This window comes from Tachysurus fulvidraco, chromosome 2 (assembly GCF_022655615.1).
Source record: "Tachysurus fulvidraco isolate hzauxx_2018 chromosome 2, HZAU_PFXX_2.0, whole genome shotgun sequence".
Taxonomy (NCBI): Eukaryota; Metazoa; Chordata; class Actinopteri; order Siluriformes; family Bagridae; genus Tachysurus; species Tachysurus fulvidraco.
The window spans coordinates 7,589,841-7,613,146 of NC_062519.1; the positions used below are offsets into that span (position 1 = coordinate 7,589,841).

A 23,306-nucleotide genomic window follows, 5' to 3' on the forward strand; every position below is an offset into this window, starting at 1 on the left:
GATGCTGAAAAGTGTAATATAAATCAATCATGGCATACACTGGAATGTGAGTTACTATGTAGGATTATGAAATAATACAATAAACATTCATATAAGATCATCTTTATTATAAGGCTGACACATTCAACAAATTTGGTCCATAAAAGGGGAAAAAAACCCACTTTGTAATGAAGGAATGAAGTGATGCACACAGTTAAATATTAAGTGTTTGAATATCTTAATCGCATGACCATTTCTTTCACTTTCAGCTAATTTGTCAACTCTTAACTCAAGCCTGCTACAATCATGGCTGTTAGTGCGTCCTTCATGAAAGCGTGAGTGCACGGAGCTGGAGTATGCATATATGGCCAGTGAGATGGTAAGAACTGCTGAACGATGTTTATGGTGGAGAAAATACCTGAGCATGGACAGTCGTGTCGATTTTTAAGCCAGTCGACTAGTTCTACACATCTGCTCGCCACTTCGTAGCTTTGTTGAGCTGAAGTACTACACTACTTCGGTAATAAGAATCTAAACCTAACCAATATTCATATAGTCTGTATTATGGGGGAAAAAAATATCAAAAAGACAAATATCTACCTTTCGCATAAGGAAAAAAACAAAAACAAAAACAACTAAAAGCCAAACAAAGTGGCCCCAAAACACAATTGATTTTGTCAATTACATCAACCACATCTTGCAATCCACTACAATCTATGCAGCAGCCGTTTATGAAAGGAATTTCTGTTTATATATAATAAACTCAACTCAATATAATACAGTAATAGAGTACTGTCAGTCAGTAGAGGTTAAAATGTCTAATGATGGGGGCTTACTTATGAACTCGTCACAGAAATCACAAAAGTCACAACGGCAAGTTTATTAAACCTGTGATATAATGCGCTCATGAGAAACCGAGCAGGATCAAACAGCTTTGCTTTGTGAGCCATTGTCAGGGTTGGTGATAATAGACACTTATTATTGAGCTAGTTAATCAAATAGCTTTATCAAGCAAAACAAACATGGTCGAAAAAACCACGACAAGCTTTGCGTCTAAAAATTGCTTCCATTTTCTTTCTCCAAGTAATAAAGCGCTCTCCCAAAAATCTCTCTGTATATATCTGCCTCAAACAGCATCTATTTCTTCAGTGATCTCGCGGCGTAGTTTAAAAACGTTGTAGCTGGATGTTATAATGTCATGAGGCAGCATATTGGACAATAATGTCTTCTTGTTGCACGAGACCACACTTAATCTAACCACTAATAAATGTGTACTGCATGTTAGGAAAGTATAACGACCGGCAAATCGTTTCCCCCGGCAGCTGAACCAGCTCGGCCTTTAGAGTTTTACATGCATCCTATCAGAGTAACTAAATAGCAGTGAAACTCACTGACTTCTATTAGTAGCCTAGGAAGAATTTGGCTGAAAGTTTTTCTCTCTCACAGCCACTGCAGTAAGTCTATATGGAAAAATTTAGGGGAAGAAGAAGAAAGAGAAAGAAAAAAAAAGGAGGCAGAAGCATCTTTTATTCCCCTCCTGGATAATGAGAGGACACAAACCAGAAGGAGGAGAAAATTTTTGGTTTTGAGGAAACCAAAAAAGGTGAGAGCTTTCTGGTTTGGGTGGAGGAACACCAAAATGTTGTGTCCTACCAGCCACAGCAGGAGTGTGGTTAAACAAACTGTAGTTTAGTGTCATTGATAAGGAACCCGAGATGGCAGACATCCTCTTCTGTTTCCTTAGGGGTCTTTTTCTGCTTATGTGTTCCTGATGCCCAGTGCTTGCTCCAGCTCCTGTCTCCTCTGCTGGACCTGGAATGAAATAAACATGTCAATTAATTTCAGGAGAAAACTGAAACGTCTCTGATTAAGTGAGGCGAGTTCTCTCAAAACTGCATTTTGATGAGCTATTCAGGTTCTAGCACTACTTGGATGGTATTAGTGCTCTGTGAAGAAGTGGAGTATTGAGAGCTGTTAGTTGAAAATGGAGGTCTTGGTTTCCTTTTTTTTTTTTTTCATAAAATACCCAGTCATTGCTTGTTCTTGGCACGCTTAAGGTTGGGGCTAAAATGCAGTCTGGCCTGGATAAACATTCATTTTACAGAAAGATGCCTCTTGGAATGGAATATTGTGACCATTAACTCATAGTAATTAGTCACTGCACTTGCAGTCAGACATCAAACAATTCTTTAGAAAAAATGAAAGGAACAGCCAATAGAAATCCCCAAATAACTGAATCCTAAAAACAAGGTTATTATTAAACCATGCCTGATGAATGTAGAAACCCTGCATTTCTAAGTTGAGGGGGGGGGGGGGGGGAGTTAGAATCTATCTTGAACTGTAAGACATCTGAGGGGGAAAAAAAAAAAAAACACAAAATACTGGCAGATAGATGACACTGCTTTGGAAATCAGTCTTCTGAGTGTTACAGTATCTCAAAAGATCCTCAGGACGTTTGGACAAATCAGTGTGTATTGGGATATTCCCATAACAGTTGTTTGGACATTTCTGCTCTTTATTGCTAAACTTTAACCCAGATGTAATGTGTTATTAATATCCAGATTTAAACTAAATAAGAAAAAAGGAAAGGCGGCGAAAAACTTTAAACATTTGTAACTCTGTAATGCTTTGTGTGGCCGAAGACACTGCAGGTAAAACTGTTCAGACCGATCCGCTGACAACCACAAGCTGGCTGTTTTGAAGTTGAAGATGTCCAGATGTGACTTGCATTTAAGGGCTTCCACATCGGATTTTTTTTTAAATAAGCTACCTAGAGTCAGTGGAACAAAGCCTTACCTTGGAGTAGAAGTAGCGACACACAGCCTCTTGAGCCCATGGCTGGAAATAGAACTCAGCTCTTCTCTCTTCTTCGGGGTTTCCAACCACATCGGTCATGGTCTACAGAGAGAAGAGACGAACATAGGAAGTCCTCTTAGGGAAAGGCCTACCTACAGTGTTACCCATCAGAACCTGGATTCTGTCACAATATCAAATCCCCAACTACAAACAAAACTTAAATCCTTAAAACAGAGCTGAAATCTCCGATATGAAATAACTTACAATGGTGGCAGAGGCGAGGACTTAACTTCCCATCAACTGCACAGATTATTTCAGGGTAACCAAAGACTTCCTGACATTAGACCTTTTGAAAGCACAAACGCCTGTACAGAGTCGCTACCAGATCAAACCTGTCTATTCACTGTGAAATTCAATACTAAAAATACGGTGCCTAAAATAATCAGAGGCAATTAGTACTGTTCGCTGTAATCATCCATCACATCACTCAGCTCAAACCCTGGAATAGCTCCATTACATGGATCTGGCTCCTGGTTAATTTAAGATTGTACCAGCTAATAAAAAAGGAAGATGGAAGAGTGTAACATCTTTCTTCATTCATTTTGTACAATTTTATATTTTTAAACTGTTCTTTTTATACATTTTATTAAAGCTTACTCACAACAACTTAAGTGCAGTATAAATACAGATAACATGCTATAAACACTTTTTTTTGTTGCACTTTTGTAAAAATACTGCAACACTCCCAGCCCTTTATCTGGATTCAGTCTCATGCAATCCCTTTCTCTTAATGTCATTATTAGTCCAGTCAGCCAAGCACTGGCCCATCACCAAGAAACAGCCGGGCAAACCCACACACACATACACACACACACTAGTACAGACAAATACCTGGTGTGAAGGTTCAACATCCGACATCACTTAATGACAGAAGTATGAAAACCATCAATTCAAACTGGCCAGAGTTGAATGGTTATAACTGGTGATTGAATACGAGATACACTTGTGGGATATTACTGTCAAAACAAACAAGCTTGGTGGTTGAGTGGGATGTGTATTTTACCTTGAGGTCCCTGCACTGGGACTGCAGCCAGTCGTTGATAAAGCCCTGAGGGTCACGGGCAAAGCTCAGCATAAACTCCCTCTGAGTCTTCAGCTGATTGATGGTCTCAATGGTCTCGTGAATCTAAAGGTGATGCAATGATCACAACAAATGATCACAATAAGAAGAAAAGAAGTATAAATACACCATTAAGCATAAATAAGTCAGAGTGAATGTTTTCCATTCATGTGAAAGTTCAAAGCTCATCTTTACATGTCTACAGTTTAGTTGTTGAAATGTAGAAGTTGCAAAATACCACTGAAGTGAGCGGGTCATTAGGGCACAGCTGCGACACCAGTCTCCAAGCTTTAGCTCAATCATTACCAAGCCCAACATTCAGGGTTGAAAATGATGCAACTATAAAACTGAAGAAATTTCACTCCAAGGCCATCATCACATTATTATTTTAAACTATCAGTCGTCAGTTTCGCCCACAACGATTTTCATTCTGCCTGGAATACTGTCCAAAAGACACCTACCTAACTGTCTGAAACGAACATGGAGCGCCGCTCATTTTAAGCCTACAATGCCTGCGTGTTTTTTTTTTAAAGGGAAAGCAGCCCATTGTATGAAACTATAAGCAAACAAAGTGTGCATATAAAAAGTCGTGCTGCCGGATGATGTTCAAGTCTGAAATATTTTCAATAAAACCAAAAAGGAACAGGACATGAAGCGTAAACAATGCTGTAAACCTACAGACGTTTTAAAAACAAAACAAAAAGAACTTCTGCATTGTTTCAGGGGAGTTTACTTAGGAATAAATAATAAAAAAAAGACAGACTGTACTGAATTATAGTGTTTACTTTCACTCTTAGTCTAATATCCAGTTTGTGTTGTGGTTACAGTCACTGAGGGCTTAGAGAACGTGCTTATTGTCCGGGATGAACAAACTAGAAAGTACAGACTCTCTGTTTTGAGGGATTGGACAGAACTGTGCATTTGACAAGAATATAGAAAAAGTATAGAAGGGATCAGTTTCAGAAAGAATGCTCAATGATAAAGCAGGTGTGTAGGTGTGTGTGGGTGTCAGAGCCTCAAATATCAGTAGAGGCGGCAAAAAGACTGAGCATTACTTGTACCACCATCCATCAATGGCAAGAGCAACAACAATATTGGCTAAGCAGCATGTACGTCTATTAAAAAAAAACAAAAACAAACTACAACATATATAGAAATGAAAACAATTATACAAAAAAATAGTCTAAAACATCAGAAATATCCATAGCTTGTTTCCCCCTTTTCTCTGTTAGTCCAATTAACCAGAACACACTGCATATCTGCAGCACTACAGCTCTGGTCAGCTGAGCTCTGGATCAATTTAACAACTTGAATCTACAACCCAAACGGTGCCGTGGTTGGTTCCCGTCCTGCAGTTGCCGCCGTTGTCGCAGCGTGCCAACACTGACTTGGAACAGAATCTTATTTAGACAAATACTTTGGGCCCAAAATTTGATTCAAAAAGATTAAATGCTGCACATATGTGAAACTTCCTCCTTGTCTCAGATGCTTTGGCCACAGGTTTGTTTTTCTGTTCACTTTGCTGGCTGCAAGCTCCAGAATCTTAAATTTTGCATTGTTAGTTATATTTTCAACAAAACATCATAATATACTGAAATCAGAAACCCAACAAAGAAGCTCATCATCAAATGTGTCATTAAATACAACACTGATACGACAAGGAACGCAATATAAACATATTCATCTGAGATGCCTACACAAACTGATGAGGGTGAAACACTAACGCTGAACTGCAGAAGCAGAGAGAGAGTGAGAGAGAGAGAGAGAGAGAGACAGCTGCCTGAGTAGTGATGAAACCAGGTGAAAGGGAACATCGAGGAACAAATATGGATCAACAATGGGCTCAAAGGTTGAAGCGAAAAGATAACTCACATGTGAGGAACGCTGCTCTAAAGAGAAACCCAACACATTTGGGCTCTACAGTAATCAACCAACAAAGCTTGTATACATTTTAGTACCAGACTAGAACTAATCTCCCAAAGCTACTCAGTACTCTTTAACCAATACACAACACAAAGTCCAGCATGAGGACGTAAAAAGAAAACGACTAGCGAATAATTTAAATCATTCCCGAGACTATTCGCTATTACTACAGTTTGTTATTTGCAGAAACATGGTGTTTTATCTGTGAATAATTAGAGAAGAAGCCACTCATTGTGTTCACGTCGACATAGCGCTGATAAGATGACGCTCGGCTGTCGGGATTTCTCTTCGACACTGAACAAAGGGCATTATGCCTTACAAAACATCTCTTCAGTTAAAATTTCCACCACACCAGCAAAACATTTCAACCAATAGGATCTTGTTTCCTCTCTGCATCTCTGACTCACAGGCCATAAGCCATGTGAATAAGCAACACAGCGGGGAAATAAAACCATGGTCGAAGCAGTTTAAAAGAACCGTACTATAAAATCACAGATTAATACAGATAACATCCAACAGCTGTTTATCCCATCGTGCTCGTGGATTCTTGGGGTTATAAATAAGACTACATTGAACACGAGTAGTTTAGTTACAGAAAGCTGCTCTGCATGACTGGAACCTAATACTTAGAATTTAACTCATTTAACTAAGTCTTAAGTTTCACATAACAGAAATGTTCACAATAAAGAAATTAACATTGGTTCCTGGTACTTTTTTGTCAAAAAATAAAAAAAAGAAATTCCTTTAGTATTCCTATTTAAACTACAGCCATCTCAATAATTAGCAAACATTTAGGCTGCTTTCTAATGAGAGAAATGACAGTTTAGATGTACCTAGAGCATTGAAATGGGGTGTGTATGTTGTCAGTGCAATACACATACATGGGTTGTGTGATTACTCGTTTTCATGACATTCGTGTGTGAGAATGACGATCTGCATGTATAAGTAGAGCTACGGTAGTATGTTAGGGAGTAGGGTTAACGCAGTTTCACTAAATGTCACCATGTTTTTTTTTTCTTAAAGAATGAAATAAGCAGAAGAATGATACTAACAAGAGTTACCAAAAAACATTAACATCGTCTTGTCAGTCATCGTGTCTCACAGGAGAGGTTGCTCGCACCACTCGCCTACCGTCACGTGACTCCCGCTCTGTGCTGAACGGAACAGACCCGTGCCACTTCATAACTGTGCGGTCCGTGTCAGACTGAACTCAATTTCTACTGTACAGACCCTCTCTCCCTGCCACTGAAGTTATCATTGGACCAATCACTTGCGTTAGCAATTTAATCCGAACCTACGAAAGACGGCCATTTCTGTTCCGATCCATTTCTGTTCACGATTTCAGTGTCGAAGAGCTTTGCTTCTATTTTGAAAGAGGTTTTGATTAAAGAAAACCTAAAAAAAAAAGTGTCTGCATCTGCTGATGACTTGCACCAAAAAATTTAAAATAAATAAAATCTCCCCCGTGTGCCAAACTTTGAAATCTTGGATCACCTTTTTCAAAGTCAAGTAGTTAAAATTGTCATATCAAACATATATAGCTGTTGCAGTACACAGTGAAATGAGAATGTTTCCCCAGGACCATAATGCTACATAAAACAAAGACAGAGCTACAAGGACTTAGTAAGTTAGTCCTAGATACATAAAGTGCATCTGTGCAACCTGGTGCAAACAGTGCAGGACAAGACAAACAAGACAAAAGACAGTGCAGGACAAGACAAACAAGACAAACAAAAGACAAAAACAAACCGCGACCAGTGTAAATACTGTGTGTTCAATCAATATTACTTGTGCAGAAATACTGGGATGAACACAGTATTATAGCAGCAGTTACATGAGATATTGTAAAGGACTGTAATTATATTGTAATGCCAAGTCCCTGTGGGGAAATAAGTCCTTATATTAGAAGTGCACTGGTTAATTAAAGGCTAAGAAGTTGCAGTGTGAAAGCAAGACACCGAACAGAACCACAGAAGAATGTGCACCAAAATAAATAAATAATAATGTGCCATCATCATAATCACGTCTAACTATTACTATTATTGTATGATGAAAAGACAGCCATTACAAAAGGAACTGCTAGCATGTTTAGCATAGCGTTTATCACAGAGATTTGCTAGCTACCTGTTGTCCCATCATGACATCAAGAAACTAGACCTGCGTCCCAAAGACCAACAGCATTGTATGCACTTAACCCTTTAGTTTATACATTTTAGAAGAGTATATTGCATCAAACTGAACACTAACAGTTTTTTCTTACTAACCAGAAACTGTTGCTCAGTTAAATAGCAAATGTAGCATGATGCAGCAGAATATATCTAATTTCACAGATGTGCTGTTGATTATCTTGAAAACATTTGTTCCCGAGCGGGCGCCCGGTAGCCCCGCGCCTCTTCTGCTACTTAAGCAAAGCTGTGAGTGTTGAGTGCGTGAGGTGTGTAACATTCCAAACCTCGGTCATTAAAATGGCACAGAATAGTGCACAAGTATGTGATCTGGGTGGCACCTTAGCATTCTTTACACTACTCCAGCTTTAATTGAGTGAGTATACACTTGTAAACATTCATTCACTCTTGAGGAAGATATAAACGGCAGCACCGGGTGTTTGCATACCTTGTTATCCAAGCCTGCAATCTCCTGCTGACTGGCAGTGGACAGCAGAAAAGAGTTCATCTGGGTCTTGAGTGTATCGTCTACTTCGACGTCGATATCGTAGCAAGCCGTCTTCTTCTGGTCATTCGGGTCCACGCTGGTGATGTGTTGAAGAGGAGCACAAAGAGTGAGTGGATCTCTCAGAGGACCATCATGCTTAGTGAGTTCATAACGTTAGAGCTCTACCTTATGACATGGTTGATGATGATCGGTTCGGGAGGCATCAGCAGGGCGTGCAGCCGCTGAGGAATCTCAGAAAACTTCATCCTCTGAGTCTCAAAGATCTGCAGGAAAATAAATAAAATCACCACATCGTGTTAATATTAAGCTCAGGATTCTTAGTGTTTAGTCTTTAGTATTGTTTAACATGTTATCAGGACTAATCATGGGTTATGTTAATACACTGGAACTTGCGTGTTTGTTTCTATAGTAACCACCTAACCACAGGGATTGTATGGCAGATGCTCCACACACACACTACAGAAGCGTGGAAACCTACACAATCGTGTGCTTCCAATTTTGTGGCAACAGTTTGCCATTTTGATGGACAGATACGACGTAATTTGGTGTCCACAAACTTTTGGTCATGCAGTGTCGATTTTTAGCTGTTTTCACACCTGCTTAGTTTGGAGGGTCTTTCCTGAGTCAGTTATGTGAACACAGTGATCGTGTTCAGTCGGAATTCTAGCTCATAATGTGAGCTTGGCCTGCAAGTAAACTGGAATCAGACCAAAGTAAACTAGAGCTTTTCCCTTAAGGAGAGAAAGTAATCCAACCAAACATCAGTTAATTCCTGCACGAATCGTGGCTCATCGTGTCTGATGGTCATTGGTGATGAATTCAGTGTATAAGTGAATCACTGCAATTCGTAAACAAAGCACGCCTCTTCATTTTAAAATGTTTAATGTCTCGTCTCCAAACCACATGAACTGAGAATGTTGTTCAGATGAAACCCGGGTTTCTGTTCAAACTTATAAATTCTAATGACCACAGCTAAAAGAAAGCCACACTGAGCATGTGACGGATGGATGACTTATGAGTAGGGTATAAACAGGTCCACACTGACTAAAGAGGGAACAGCTTACGGCACTTGCATAAGCAAATTTGAGTATGTTTTGAAATTTTGCCATGTGAAAGTGAACCGTGCCAAAAATATGGTCCAACAATAAACAGACTTGGCTTCAGCAGAGAAAGAAAACCTAGAGGAGCAAAAATTCTCTACAATACTCTATAGACTTGTATGCTAAATGTGAAAACACTTCTAAATAATAATAATAATAAGATCATAAATGTTGGTAGATTGCTGTGGGAACTATTTATTAGGGTGCTTATTATAGATTGTTTAAAAAAACAAACCAAAAAAAAAAACAGGAACACTGTACACTACTGTGAATAAAAAAAAAAAGAATGCAATAATTTACAAATCTCAAACTTATTTTATTCACAGTAGAATATAGATAACATCAAATGTCGAAAGTGAGACATTTTTGAAATGTCATGCCAAATATTGGCTCATTTTGGATTTCATGAGAGCTACACATTCCAAAAAAGTTGGGACAGGTAGCAATAAGAGGCCGGAAAAGTTACATGTACATATAAGGAACAGCTGGAGGACCAATTTGCTAATTATTAGGTCAAATGGCAACATGACGGTATAAAAAGAGCCTCTCAGAGTGGCAGTGTCTCTCAGAAGTCAAGATGGGCAGAGGATCACCAATTCCCCCAATACTGTGGCGAAAAATAGTGGAGCAATATCAAAAAGGAGTTTCTCAGAGAAAAACTGCAAAGAGTTTGAAGTTATCATCATCTACAGTGAATATCATCCAAAGATTCAGAGAATCTGGAACAATCTCTGTGCGTAAGGTTCAAGGCCGAAAAACCATACTGGATGCCCGTGATCTTCGGGCCCTTAGACGGCACTGCATCACATACAGGAACGCTACTGTAATGGAAATCACAACATGGGCTCAGGAATACTTCCAGAAAACATCGTCGGTCAACACAATCCACCGTGCCATTCTTCGTTGCTGGGTAAAACCCTATAGGTTAAAAAAGAAGCCATATCTAAACATGATCCAGAAGCGCAGCCGTTTTCTCTGGGCCAAGGATCATTTAAAATGGACTGTGGCAAAGTGGAAAACTGTTCTGTGGTCAGACGAATCAAAATTTGAAGTTGTTTTTGGAAAACTAGGACAAGGACAACCCAAGTTGTTATCAGCGTTCAGTTTAGAAGCATGCAACTCTCATGGTATGGGGTTGCATGAGTGCGTGTGGCATGGGCAGCTTACACATCTGAAAAGACACAATCAATGCTGAAAGGTTCTAAATTCTAGAACAACATAGGGCCTTTTTACACCTGGTCACTTCATGTGTTCTCTGATCCGATAGCTATCTGATTTGTTAAAACTGTTCCATTTACATTAGGCCACATAAATGTGTCTTGGCAAATCGGATATTAATCTAATCTTTCTACTCCCGCTCAATATGCAAATATATTTCACTTAATTTCCGGGGTAATTGAAATGGAACACACTTTGGTATATGCGGTTGCTACAAAAACAGCATTTACTGTTTGCTGCATTTTTGGTGGCAGCAGTGCATTTTAAGACCCAATGAGACACCTGGGTGAAAGATCGGAGCCAGCGCTGGTGGGAAAACATTTGTTTCTGGCGCGATGCACGACTCGCGAGTCACCTGCGAGTGACGTACTTCCGTTTTGGAGCAGTATAGCGCTGACTAGGGCTGCACGATTTGGGGAAAATGTGATTGCGATTATTGAGGTCAATATTGCGATATGCAATTGCGATATAATAAACAAATGGTATCATGAGTTGATACAAATGGTATCACTTGCTTGGTTCTCAAGGAAAATGCACACAGAGATTACTGATAATGCTGAAATTTGTATTTCTAAACTCAAACTAGCAACAACAAACAAAAGCAAAACGTTTTAAAATTTAAAATAACACATTAATGCTCATTAATGAAAAGTGTGTATATATATATATATATATATATATATATATGTGTGTGTGTGTGTGTGTGTGTGTAAATACATACATACATACATACATACACAAAGTAAATTACCAACTTAATGCAAGTTATTGAATATTGCACACCCCATTATTGATTATATTTGGAGCAATATTACATGTAATTGTTAAACTTGATTCCCTTACATATACATTTGCTTTTAAGCCTAATTATTAATTTTAATTATGATGTGATTGTGATGGGGGAAGAGGTTTCAGGTTGGTGGTGCAGAGTTTTGTCTGTCACCACTTTTGAATAAGAAACAATATCAAGGCTATAAAACTTGTCAAAACTCCGAATCACAAAAGTATCAGTGAGAAGTCGAGAACACTCATTTAAACAGTGTATATACACAAACTTGACTGCACATCACATGTTTTACTTTATTGATACTGCTTTTAATCGTAATGTAAAGATCGGTCAGTGGGAAATAAGCTGCCATGTACAGTAAAAGCGCAGCGACAAGAAATATCATTTAACACAAAAAGCCGCCTAGACCGTGGACTTGCGCTCAGGACTTTTTTTTTTAGCGGCGTGTGGACGATTTTTTCTACACACACACACTTTTATTTCTTGATAACAGACCGCTGCTTACTATAACACACCGTTGCCATGGACACACAGGGTTCTAACCGTAGAGACAGAGCGCACTATGTTTACTATAACACACCGTTGCCATGGACACACAGGGCTCTAACCGTAGAGACGGAGCGCACTATGTTCTTTAGCGGAAGCAATACAATTAGGTGTATACAAACAGGCGTATGAGACCTGTAACGAGCAACAGCGCGAAGCCGCGAACTTGTTCTGAATATTTTAAAGGCGTAACAGCTGATGAAAAAACAGACAATTGTAGACGAAAATGAAGAGAGATTTTATCTTAGTTTTTATTTTATACAAAACATTTTCGTCTCATCTTTTTTCGTCAACAATAGTCCATGTTAATTTAGTCTTTAGTCAGCGTTTTGGACAGTGGTGCAGTCTCGTCATCGTCTCGTCTCATGGAAAAAAAGGTTGTTGAACATATTTCGTCTCTTCTGATGAAATTAACACTACATATAACAGAGGTAGCATTTTTTCTGGCCACCAGTTCAGTGTCCGTCTGCTCGGCATCCATCTTCACCCGTTCCGCGCTGCACACCGGAAAAAGTCACATGACCATACGCACCACTGCCTAAACTGAAACTCACTGGTATTTTTTTTTATTATTATTAGTGGATAGCGGTGTAGTGTATCAAATAGGCAAACAGCTTTCAGAGAGAATGGGTTGTCATGTCCACGATTTTATTTCATAAAATCGCAGCATTTTGCGCCATGTAATCGCACAGGCTTGATATCACGATTGCGATATGATTGATCGTGCAGCACTAGTGCTGACGTATGTGGTTTGAACAACCACATTCATTTACACCTGTCCAGTTTCATCTGAAATGCGTCCCAGACCACCTCCTGAATGGGTTTGAGCGATCCGATTTATATCCGTCTCGAAAGCGTTTCAGAGGGGATTTAGACCTGGTCTTTTTACGATCGGATAGCTATCGGATCACAGAAAACGCATGAAGTGACCAGGTGTAAAAACCCCCATATACTCCCATCCAGACGTCGTCTCTTTCAGGGAAGACCTTGCATTTTCCAACATGACAACTACATCAATTACAACATCATGGCTGCATAGAAGAAGGATCCGGGTACTGAAATGGCCAGCCTGCAGTCCAGATTTTTTACCCATAGAAAACATTTGGCACATCAAAAAGAGGAAGATGTGACAAAGAAGACCTAAGACAGTTGAGCAACTAGAAGCCTGTATTAGACATGAATGGGACAATAGTCCTATTCTTAAAATTTTTTTGAGATGTGTTGATGCTGTAAAATTTAAAATCAACTTATTTTTCCCTTAAAATGATATATTTTCTCAGTTTAAACTTTTGATATTTCACCTATGTTGTATTCTGAATAAAATATTGAAATTTGAAACTTCCATATCATTGCATTTTGTTTTTATTCACAATTTGTTTTGAATCGGGTTTGTACAAAATAAAACTTCAGTATCATATACTGATATAACTAAGACAACTTAAAAAAAAAACTGAAGTTCTCAGTGCTTCTCATCCTTACCTGCTGGAGGTATTTGTCACAGTTGATGAACTCACGCTCATGTGGGTCCTGCAGTTTGTGCGTCTTCACGTACTGCCACAGAGCCTGGATGATGACGGGTCTGGTCTGGGTATGGATGCCCAGCATGCGTGCCAGTCTGGGGTCCAGCTTGAACTGAGGAGGCTACAGGGAGCACATGATCAGATCACTTTAAACAGAACACACATCACATATCTGACGTCTGACTCAAGAAGCTAAGCAAATGCAATAAAATAAACACTTAATACTGTGCCTTTAACCTCTCCTGGCCTTTCTTACAACTGGTTTACTTAATTATAGCGCCACCTGGTGGCTTCTAGAGATATGAGCAGGTCTTGGAGATTTTGGGGAAAATGCTGCATGCCTAGAGAAATGAAGAGCTCTGCCAGCCAAACGCTTCTGCCAGCACTCAGCTTTTTTTTTTTTTTAAGAACAGAAAATTCTCTTTACGATAAACTGATTTAAGAGAACTTCAAAGAAACACAAAGGACCTCAAAATATCTGAAGGAGGATGAGCAGTGTGAAAACTTAAATTTCCAGGACAATTGCGGTAACTCACTAGCATTCAAGGTTGTTGGGATCGTTTGTAAATTGTGTGAAGAAAAACAAATCCAGTGCACCGATGCCTCAAACTCGTTTATCTGTTCAGGATGCTGATAATGTGCAACAATCTTTTTTTTTTTATTATTTTTTTTAAATCATCTGATTCATTTGATGTTTCTGAAATAGCTAAAAATAGGATTTTCTTTGGAAAACAAGAAAAAAATTCTAAGTGATCCCAAACTTTTGAATTGTAGTTTATGCTCTAGCTAATCTTTTTCGCTACATTTATTACACAATGTCACGCACGCACACACACAATCTCTCTCTCACACACACACACACGTTATAATTTTTAAGGCATCGCTCTATTAGCACTCTATAGATATTCTGAATTCTGAAAGGCTTATGTAGCGTTAAAACGTTCACAGCAGTTGGTTTACCTGGTAGTCAAGCATGAGGAGGACAGTACAGCGCACTCCCACGTCTCCGGGCCTTTTCACCTGAAAGCCGTCAGTCTCCTGAGTAGTGGGTGTTCTGTGCCACTGTGCAAACCAATCAACAGTCATCACACGCTGTTAAAAGATCGGCAGCCATCGAAGGCAAAGAGACTTACCTCTACCAAATGATTGTCAGGCCCGTAGAGGTCTTTGTCCAATTCGATCACTAAAGACTTGAAGAAAGAGGAAAACTTCCTTTTCTGCTTGGTGGCCTCGTATTTAGATACAGCAGTCTGAAAGAAATCAATTGGACAGTGGCATCTGTCACCTCAGGCTTGTTCATTGGGGATAAATACAAACACATTTCAATATAAGTCTAATATCAACCTTGAACTTTTGTATTATATTGATCTTTGTATAATATTACAGTTTTCTGTATTGTTTCTTATGTTCTGTAAAGCTGCTTTAAGACTATGTCCATTGTTATAATCTCTACACAAATAAATTTGAATTGACTTTACAGATGAGGAACGATCTTAATATAGCCTTGTTTACTTTTTTGTTATGCTTTTAGGGCAAAGCATGGGATGGTTTCTATAATCAGCAGGATTCTATAATCTAAAAACTATACTACAGCAAAAACAGTAATAGGTAGATGCTTGAAAATTCCTAAAAAAAAAAAACAAAAAAACAAAAAAAAAAACACACACGTCACCCTAAGTACTGAAAAAGTGTTGAATGTTGGACACTTCATGCGCACTAGCCTGCTAAAGCTCGTGGACTAGACGGTGGAGTACACGTGGAGATTATAGTGTGTAGTACATCATTGGCTCAGGAATGCCCGGGAATTAACAAGCTATACCAGACATCTTTATTACATCACGATATTTAAAAAAATGCATGGACAAGTTTTTTCACATAGAAATGCGATGTAAAAATAACAAAAGGAATCTTTACTCCTAAAAATATGCATGCTAAGGTTCTCAGTTAGAAACCTAGTGGTATCTCTAAGGATTTCCCAAAACGTGAATATCACATGGCGGCACAATCCTTAAAATCATGCAGATAGGCATCGCTTAATGGGGTGAAAACAAGATTTCAGTGACTCTGAGACCCTGGCAGAAGATGCCACAAGGGTGTTGATGTTCAGAAACTGCTGATGTCTGGGGAATTCAACTTTATAAATTCTAAATCTTTAGAATTTATACAGAATTATATGGGGAGGAGGGAGAGAGGGGGAAAAAAAAAAAGAAAAAAAAAAAGAACTGAGGGGAGCTGAAATTCTGCTGACAAAAAGCTCTTGGTGATGAGAGAATAAGCATTGAGTTCTACTCCTGATGGCTAAGAACAGAAACAGAGGCTTCAGTGGGTACGTGATCACCAATAACACACAGCTGTGGAAAACAATTATCTTTACTGATCATCTTCTGCAGATGTGATATTTGTATCATTGTTCCAGGACGTCTAGAACGCCGATACTTACGTCCTCGAGCAGCCGTCCTTCCACTCGCAGCTCCCATGATGCTACAGTTCCCTCGCCGTCCTCGGCGTCCGGCTTGGCAGGGTTGAAAGTGTTGGAGATAAAAATACGCAGCTTTCGTTTTTGCTGGAGAAAGACAGATTCAAACACTTTAATGAGCAAACGATTTCATGATCCATCAGCTGTTCTTCTTACTCAGACACATACCAATTTCCCCAATTGCCACCTAGTTGCGCTATAATCCTGTTACGGCCTTCAGCTTACACTTTCCTATCTATTTAGAAGACCTATTTATTTATTAATAATGGCTGAATCACATTGCTTTATGTCCTAGTTAGTACCACTTGGCTTTAAAAATGATTCAAATTCTGCTGAGCAAAACAAAATCCCATTTCAATGTAAACATGGAGTAAAAGGCCGGGGTGATCGATCGGTCGATCCGGTTAAAACCGAGTTATGTTGTTTTTTAACCTATGCAACTTTGCCTTTTTTGCATTTAAGTGCATTTTTTTTTATATCTTGATATCTTGAATGCCACCTGGTGGTCCAGCAGCAGGACCCTGTGCTCTCATTGCTGCGGCTGGAGTTCAATTCCAGGGCAGAGTGTTAACCCAGTAACTGAAGGGAACTCTGTGTCGGTCCTAAGCATGGATAAAATGGGAGGGTTGCGTCACGAAGGGCATCCTATGCCAAATCAATTATGTGGACTAGACGACCCGCTGTGGCGACTCTGAACAGGAAGCAGCTGAAAGAATTACACGTGATTAATTTTTTTTTGTTTATATCTTGCTTTTGTTAGAAAGCTGCTTCAAACCTCAGCAACTCTGAGAAAGGGTTTGGCCTTGTTACTGTGAGTGCATGCAAGTAAAATAAAAAATAAAGAACTAAACTAAATATCTGGCTAACGGTTTATGTTACAGTGACATCAAGATCAAAACAAAAAACATATGAGGCATAGATGCAGCGCCTGTCAGTCCAAGGAAAGTGACCTCTTACTTGTCAAAGCAAATAAAATGTCTCTGTTAGAAATGCATCATGTGGATGGTTTTATACATCCTTTCTTAGGAGGTTACAATAAAACATTACAGTATTAATAGTGCAAGTTATTTCATTTTGTACTTGAGCACATACTGTTAAAACTGAATTTAGCTGACAGAGGCTTCTGAACTCACTGCTCAAGCTAATCACACTTTTTACCTAATGCCAATTACAGTTAAACACGCAAACAACATAAAAACATAGTAGCAGGAAAGTATCATAAAAATCATGCTGTTTGGTGATTAAATGGATAGTTTATTTCGATATTCGTTTTTCCTGAATGTAAGTTTAACCTTGATGGGTCTCTTCAGTGCCTCCTGGATATCGAGTCTCTTGCGCATGATGGTTTGATCCAGCTTCCTCTCAAAGGCTAGCAGATCCATGTAAGCCTGAGACTCGGGAACTAGCTCTCTGATCTGCAGTGAAAGAAGACGGAAGCTTTCTAGTAACTAGAAACATCTAATGAGTGAATAATATAAAAGGTGCTGATGCTAGAAGATCTGTCAAAAGAGGAAAAAGAGGCAGGGCCTATGTGCCCTTTAGGCCCAGTCAAAAACAACTAAATTTACAAACTACTGAATCACTGCATGCTCATTAGCAGTTTTTTTTTTTAGAAAGCAACACACCTCTACTTAATTTAAAAAAAGGCCACTTACTCTCTGAGGTAGAATTTTATCAGCCATCTTCTTCTTCTTGGCACTAAAAGATAATTTAAAAAGAAAGAAAGAAAACAACTCAGATCTCAACATAGTATAAAAGTAGAAGTACAGAAGCATGTGTTTGTTTATTGAACACTCACTGTTGGTTGCGGTTCTGTTGTTGCTGGACCTGCTGTGGGAGCTGAGGTGGCGCAGGCCTCTTGCGTGATGGGTCCATGACTGGCATTCCAGGGCGAGGTACTGGACTAGCGCTGTAGCCTGGAGGACCCATGGGTGGGCCTTGAGGAGTCATCCGGTTTGCTGGGGGCATCCCGGGTCTCTGTGTGCACAGAACAGTGTGGTCTGTTAGCTAATTCCACCACAGACAATTCTCCTGGCTGAAGTCGAGAAGGAGTTCAGACTTCCCGGAGAGTCCAGACTTCCTGGCGCCATTCTGAAGTGTACAGAACTGTGGTCATACAATCTCTAACCTCTGTATGTACGCTAATGCTTTGAGGTTAAAGAAGTTGCTGTCACACTCCTTACTTATTTAGTAACTTTAATAAATCTTTACAAGTGAACTGTTTATTGCACTAAAAAGCAAACCCGATGAAGGTCAATGAAATAAATTTACTTTAACTGCTTTCTGTTGCCCGGATAATCTGATCTGCGTTATATTGCATTACATTTACGGTATTTGGCAGACTCCCTTATCCAGAGAGACTTTTTTATTTTATACAACCGAGTAACGGAGCCTGGGTCCAGAGGTGGGATTTGAGCGCACAACCTTCCATCACCTTAAGCACTGAGCTACAACTTCCCTGCATATTCTATCTGGTGCAAATTTTATCCCAGATGCCCCTCTTTACACAACGCTCCCATTTTATTATAAACTGAGATTTACCCCCTCACTGTCAGAGTCGGTTCTTTTCTCCAAGAATAAAACCTGGGCCACAGGTTCCTGCTTGACTAATTTACTTTAATTAATTAACATTAACATTGATGGCTGATTTTGTTTCTGGACCACGGCATGCTTCAGCACCTGCACAACATTAGCGCACAACAGGAAATATACAAAGGCTTTTATCGATTGTTACTTGCACTGTTTGAAGAGCAAAACCTATCGAAGAAATAAGGAGGGAAAAAAAAACCTAAGAAACCTTAGGACAGGAAGACAAGCAAAGGAGTGAGAGACAACTAAACAGAAAGGAGAGCAAGTGAGGAAAGTCAACAGGTTACTATAAAAGGAAGTGAAATTCAGGATTGATAAAGTTTGAATTTCATTTTTTCTTTTTGAACAAAAAAAGACCATTATTTGTTCTCCCACTTGACAGAAAGCCAGTGAATGAAAGGTACGAGGAATTCGTGACAGTTGGCTAGTGATGAATGAGCTGTGTGTTTCTCTATAGCTTCACAACTATCCAGGATAGTTATGAAGTTTTTTTTACCAGACTGGAGGAGAAAAATAAAAAAATAAATAATGCACGGATTGGATGAAAGACCCAAGATAAAAGGAGAAAAGCGACCGTTCAATAAAAATGCACAAGCATCAAAAGCAAACTGAAGTGACTGTCGTTCTCCATCTTGAATTTTAGATGGATGTCTAGAATGAACTTCTCCAGCAGCATGCAGTGAGAAAACTTTTACATACAATGTTTTTTTGGTGGTTTCAAATAACTCTTTGGTAATACCGAAGAAAACAGGCTCAAATAATTCTCTCATTAAAGTGGCACATACTCTGGCCATGTCCTGTACTACACCTTACAGTAGAGACACTAAATAGTCCATCGGTGCATTGTTGATGTATACTACATAGTGCACATTGTTTTTTACATTTTTATTGTACCCGTCAGATTAATGTGTGATTAATTCACACATCATACATTTTATGAATTTCCTCAAGCAAGCGGCATTTTTTTGCATTAGCATTTTCCGACCCGGGGGAAAAAAGCCTTAAGTACATGCTTGCTATAGCACCACTAGGGCTGGCTGATATGATAATGCGTCAATATCATGACAAATGTCAACAGTCAAACATTTTTTCAATCGGAAACTGTTGACATTTGTTTGCTTTATTTAAATTCCCTTCTTCAGTAGACATCAAAAGCATTGTTGAAAATGACACTAATGATTTTGGCTGTTTGTGAAGTCTTTATACCATGAGGCACATGGTGTTTCACAGAAAAAGCTCTTTTTTTTTTTTAAATGTTTGATATTTGAGTAGTAATTTATGTACATTTGTTTATCAGTGTAGAAAATGTAGCAGCACTGCTTCATGTCAATTTTGCCAGATAAATGAAAATCAATATTACTGACATTAACGATACAATGTGGTGATGAACCACCAGTCGAAATCAGCAACAAGCTGCCCTAAAACAAAAGGGAACACAAATCAAAACTTATTTTATACTCACCCAGCCATGAGCCAGGAACTCAAACAGGCGGCTTCGTGTTTCAGACCACATGTGCAATACAGTTTAAGAAATCCGGCCAAAGGTAAAACTCCTGCCTCCTTTCTATCCTTCACTAACAGAAACCACCTATCCAGCTGCTTATCATTTAACGCCACACGCTTCCCACCACCAGGTGTGTGTAGGCTAAGTACTAACACACAGCTCTTAATCACATTTCCCCCAACATGCCTCGGAGACTACTGTTGAACACTAGAACAGCAGCGCATCAACTACAGCATGTTTTGTAACTGCAGTGGAAAACAGGCTGTTGGGTGAACTGTACAATTTGTACATCTTTACACAAAAAGCTGCTCTCTTTTCACAGCACCGTAGGCTCCTCTGACCTCGAAGCTCAAAGCGAGAGCGGAGGCCGTGGACACGTTGGACGCACGAGCACTCACGCTTTCTGTGGAAGTCGCCAAGGCCACCCATGGAAGGAAAAAAAAAAGCAGAATACGGCTTTGGAGGAGAGAGAGAAAAAAAATGTCCCTGAGTGATGAAGATGAATTCAGTAGTGACTAATAGCCTTTCATACAGTCCCACTCTAATTAAACGGTTCATGGAAACGTTCTGTTCCTTCCAGGTCTGTTTTGCAAACCGATGACCTGCTACTCACCAAGAGGGATTGAAGGACTGAGACGATACAAAAGAAGCAGAAGTTACAAAAAAGAAATAAAAATCCATCGGTGGCTTCCAGGTTTTACAGCACAAATACTTTCTATAAATTGTTGGATTTTAGACGAGCCGGTAAGCAAGAAAACTTTCTTGAAAGGATTTGCAACCCTTTATTAAAAAATATTACATCTAAAACGAGTGTGTCAGTTTCTCCAATTCCACTTGGTCCGTGAAAAGGAGGGAAATGCATATAAAAAAATCCCTGCTTTGGATGTAAATATCTTCAAATTAAAAGAAAGTAAACTGTCTATAATGAAGAATAAAATTATCCTCTTTTTTTTTGTTAATTGTGCATCAGTGATTAACCACAACTGCTTTTCTCTGTGCTTTTCACACCTTTCCTTGTAAATTTTGAGAGACATTTTGTATTAAGACTTTCAGAGCTTTAAAACAAACACACGTTATTCTATTCTTCCATAAGTTACATATGTTTATGGCTAATTTTTGCAAAAATGTCAGAGAACCGTAGTTTAACAATGGCGTTATCAAGGCAAGTTATAGTATATTTATTTTAGTAAAACCTACCTAAGATGTCTGCCGTGTATTTGCGTAACATATCAAAAGAAAATCAAAACAAGTCAAATTTCTTCATTCATCACAACGTAACGTTCCATCTGTATCTACAACACACAAAACTAGCACCGATTGTTCATTTTCTCTGTTCCAGGTCTACGTACAAACTGTATTTTCGTGTTTTGTCGACATTTTAGATTAATAAAAACAATTCCCAACTGAAAAGCGAACGACATTAATAACAATAAAAAAAACATTTTAAAAAACCGTTAACTAGCTATTAGCATTTAGCTTGTTAGCATTTAGCTACAATGCTAACAATTCGGCTGAATACAATTCGGCTCGGTTTCTAACCTGTCGTCCACTAGAAAAGGGAGTAGAATTGTGTAATTTAGCATGTCCGAGATAAACGTATAAAAGGTCGCATTGAGTCATTTGGGATTGAGTTGTGCAGTGTGCGGTGATGAGCCGCCTGTCCAGCCGTCTTTGTTCTCACTCTTACCGGGTATCCTGGCCCAGGCATCGGGGAGCGATACATTGGATTCTGCGGTCCTGCTGGTACCATCCTTCCCGCAGGAGTTCCAGGAGCCATACCCGGTCCTCCTCCACCCGGTACTGGAGGTCCTGGTCCCATTGCGCCGCCTCCACCGCCTCCAGAAGCCGCTTGTTGGAAACCACCTCGAGCCGCCATCTTGTCTCCTCAAAACGAGGAGAAATACCGAGCATAGAACCCACCTATCGGGAGCCGAGGAGTGTCACGTGACAGGAAACCGGAAGTCTTGACTACATTATTTACATTGTAGTTTGTTTGTGTTGTTGTTTACAGTTTAATACAAATGATCGTCGAAACCTTTAAAGTTGACGTTACCACTGAATAATATCATTAAATAATATTAATATCGTGTCATACAATACAAACAATTCACATCAGTTTTCAATACGTCTTTGTTTCAATGTGTCTTTGTTTTTGTTTGGGAAAGGAAACTACTATTAAATATTAGCTCTGAGGTACAAACTGCTCATGTAAAGATGAGCTTTAACAATAAAAGGAGAAACTAATTCAATTCAATTCAATTTATTTGTATAGAGATTTTACAGAAGTATGGAAACAGAAGAGAGAGGGGAAAAATAATCAAATATACAATAATAAGAAGAAAAATAAGGATAAAAAATAACTAAATAACTAAATGAATATATGCAATTAGAGTTTAAAATTAATTTAAAGAATATTAACTTTAAAATACTATATATCTTTCCCTATCCCTAATGAGCAAGCCGGAGTCGACGGTGCCAAAGAAAAACTCCCTGAGAGGAATCAGGCTCAGAATGGAACCTCATCCTCATTTGGGTTTCTGATAAAGACCAGACCAGACCATACAGCTGACTGACACAACACTGGTTCAAAAGAAGACATTACAGTCTCTGGGCAGTTCTGACAAAGAATATATACAATTAATTACTAAATATTTATATTGGATTTATTGTGTAATTTATTTATTCTTTATTTAATAAAAACAAATCCTCTTCTTAAACGTTCCACAGGGTGTCAGAATTGTACAGTTTCAGTAAGGAAAGATTCCTGCTGGTGTTTGCTAATACGTAGATTTTAAGATCAGTGATCTTATATTTCCTTTATAATTTTTTTGCCTATATGTGTGGCAGCCTGTGAAATCCCACAAGAGGTTGTTTCTTCAAAAATTCATCTTTTTTCTTTTCTTTTCTTTTTTACTGAAATGAGATGGACCTCAGATGAAATGGAAGCTGACATTGATTGTTCCCTACTTAATGATTCAATCACTCAGAACTGATCATCTAAAAAAAAAACCTTGTAAATGAGCATTTTCATATGTCAGGTATTAAGGAGAACATTGGAGGGTTTGATAATTTTAT

General features: G+C 38.9%; 1 protein-coding gene and 1 long non-coding RNA gene across 2 annotated transcripts; one reads left to right on the forward strand and one right to left on the reverse strand.

The window, feature by feature from the left end:
* Window positions 1-86: 86 nt before the first annotated feature.
* On the reverse strand, window positions 87-22,150 carry smarcd1 (SWI/SNF related, matrix associated, actin dependent regulator of chromatin, subfamily d, member 1). Its single transcript, XM_027140730.2, has 13 exons — window positions 21,919-22,150; window positions 17,937-18,115; window positions 17,794-17,836; window positions 17,431-17,553; window positions 16,103-16,225; window positions 14,796-14,912; window positions 14,623-14,724; window positions 13,622-13,783; window positions 8,657-8,754; window positions 8,432-8,567; window positions 3,839-3,961; window positions 2,776-2,877; window positions 87-1,791 (listed from the first exon to the last, which is right to left on the reverse strand). Exons 1-13 carry the CDS (start codon window positions 22,105-22,107, stop codon window positions 1,738-1,740), a joined length of 1,551 nt encoding a protein of 516 aa, XP_026996531.1. The 5' UTR covers window positions 22,108-22,150; the 3' UTR covers window positions 87-1,737.
* On the forward strand, window positions 15,732-17,132 carry LOC125140066. Its single transcript, XR_007139303.1, has 2 exons — window positions 15,732-15,988; window positions 16,079-17,132. It is a non-coding gene; the product is annotated as an uncharacterized LOC125140066 (long non-coding RNA).
* Window positions 22,151-23,306: the final 1,156 nt, after the last annotated feature.

What these genes read in the sequence shown, in the direction of transcription:
- smarcd1 (XM_027140730.2), bottom strand. Translation starts at nt 22,107, where the DNA reads ATGGCGGCTCGAGGTGGTTTCCAACAAGCGGCTTCTGGAGGCGGTGGA. An exon ending in CACTGAAGAGACCCATCAAG is followed by an intron (nt 16,226 to 17,430) that starts GTTAAACTTACA and finishes GTCTTTCTCCAG; the next exon opens with CAAAAACGAAAGCTGCGTAT. An exon ending in GTGACAAATACCTCCAGCAG is followed by an intron (nt 8,755 to 13,621) that starts GTAAGGATGAGA and finishes ATTTTCCTGCAG; the next exon opens with ATCTTTGAGACTCAGAGGAT.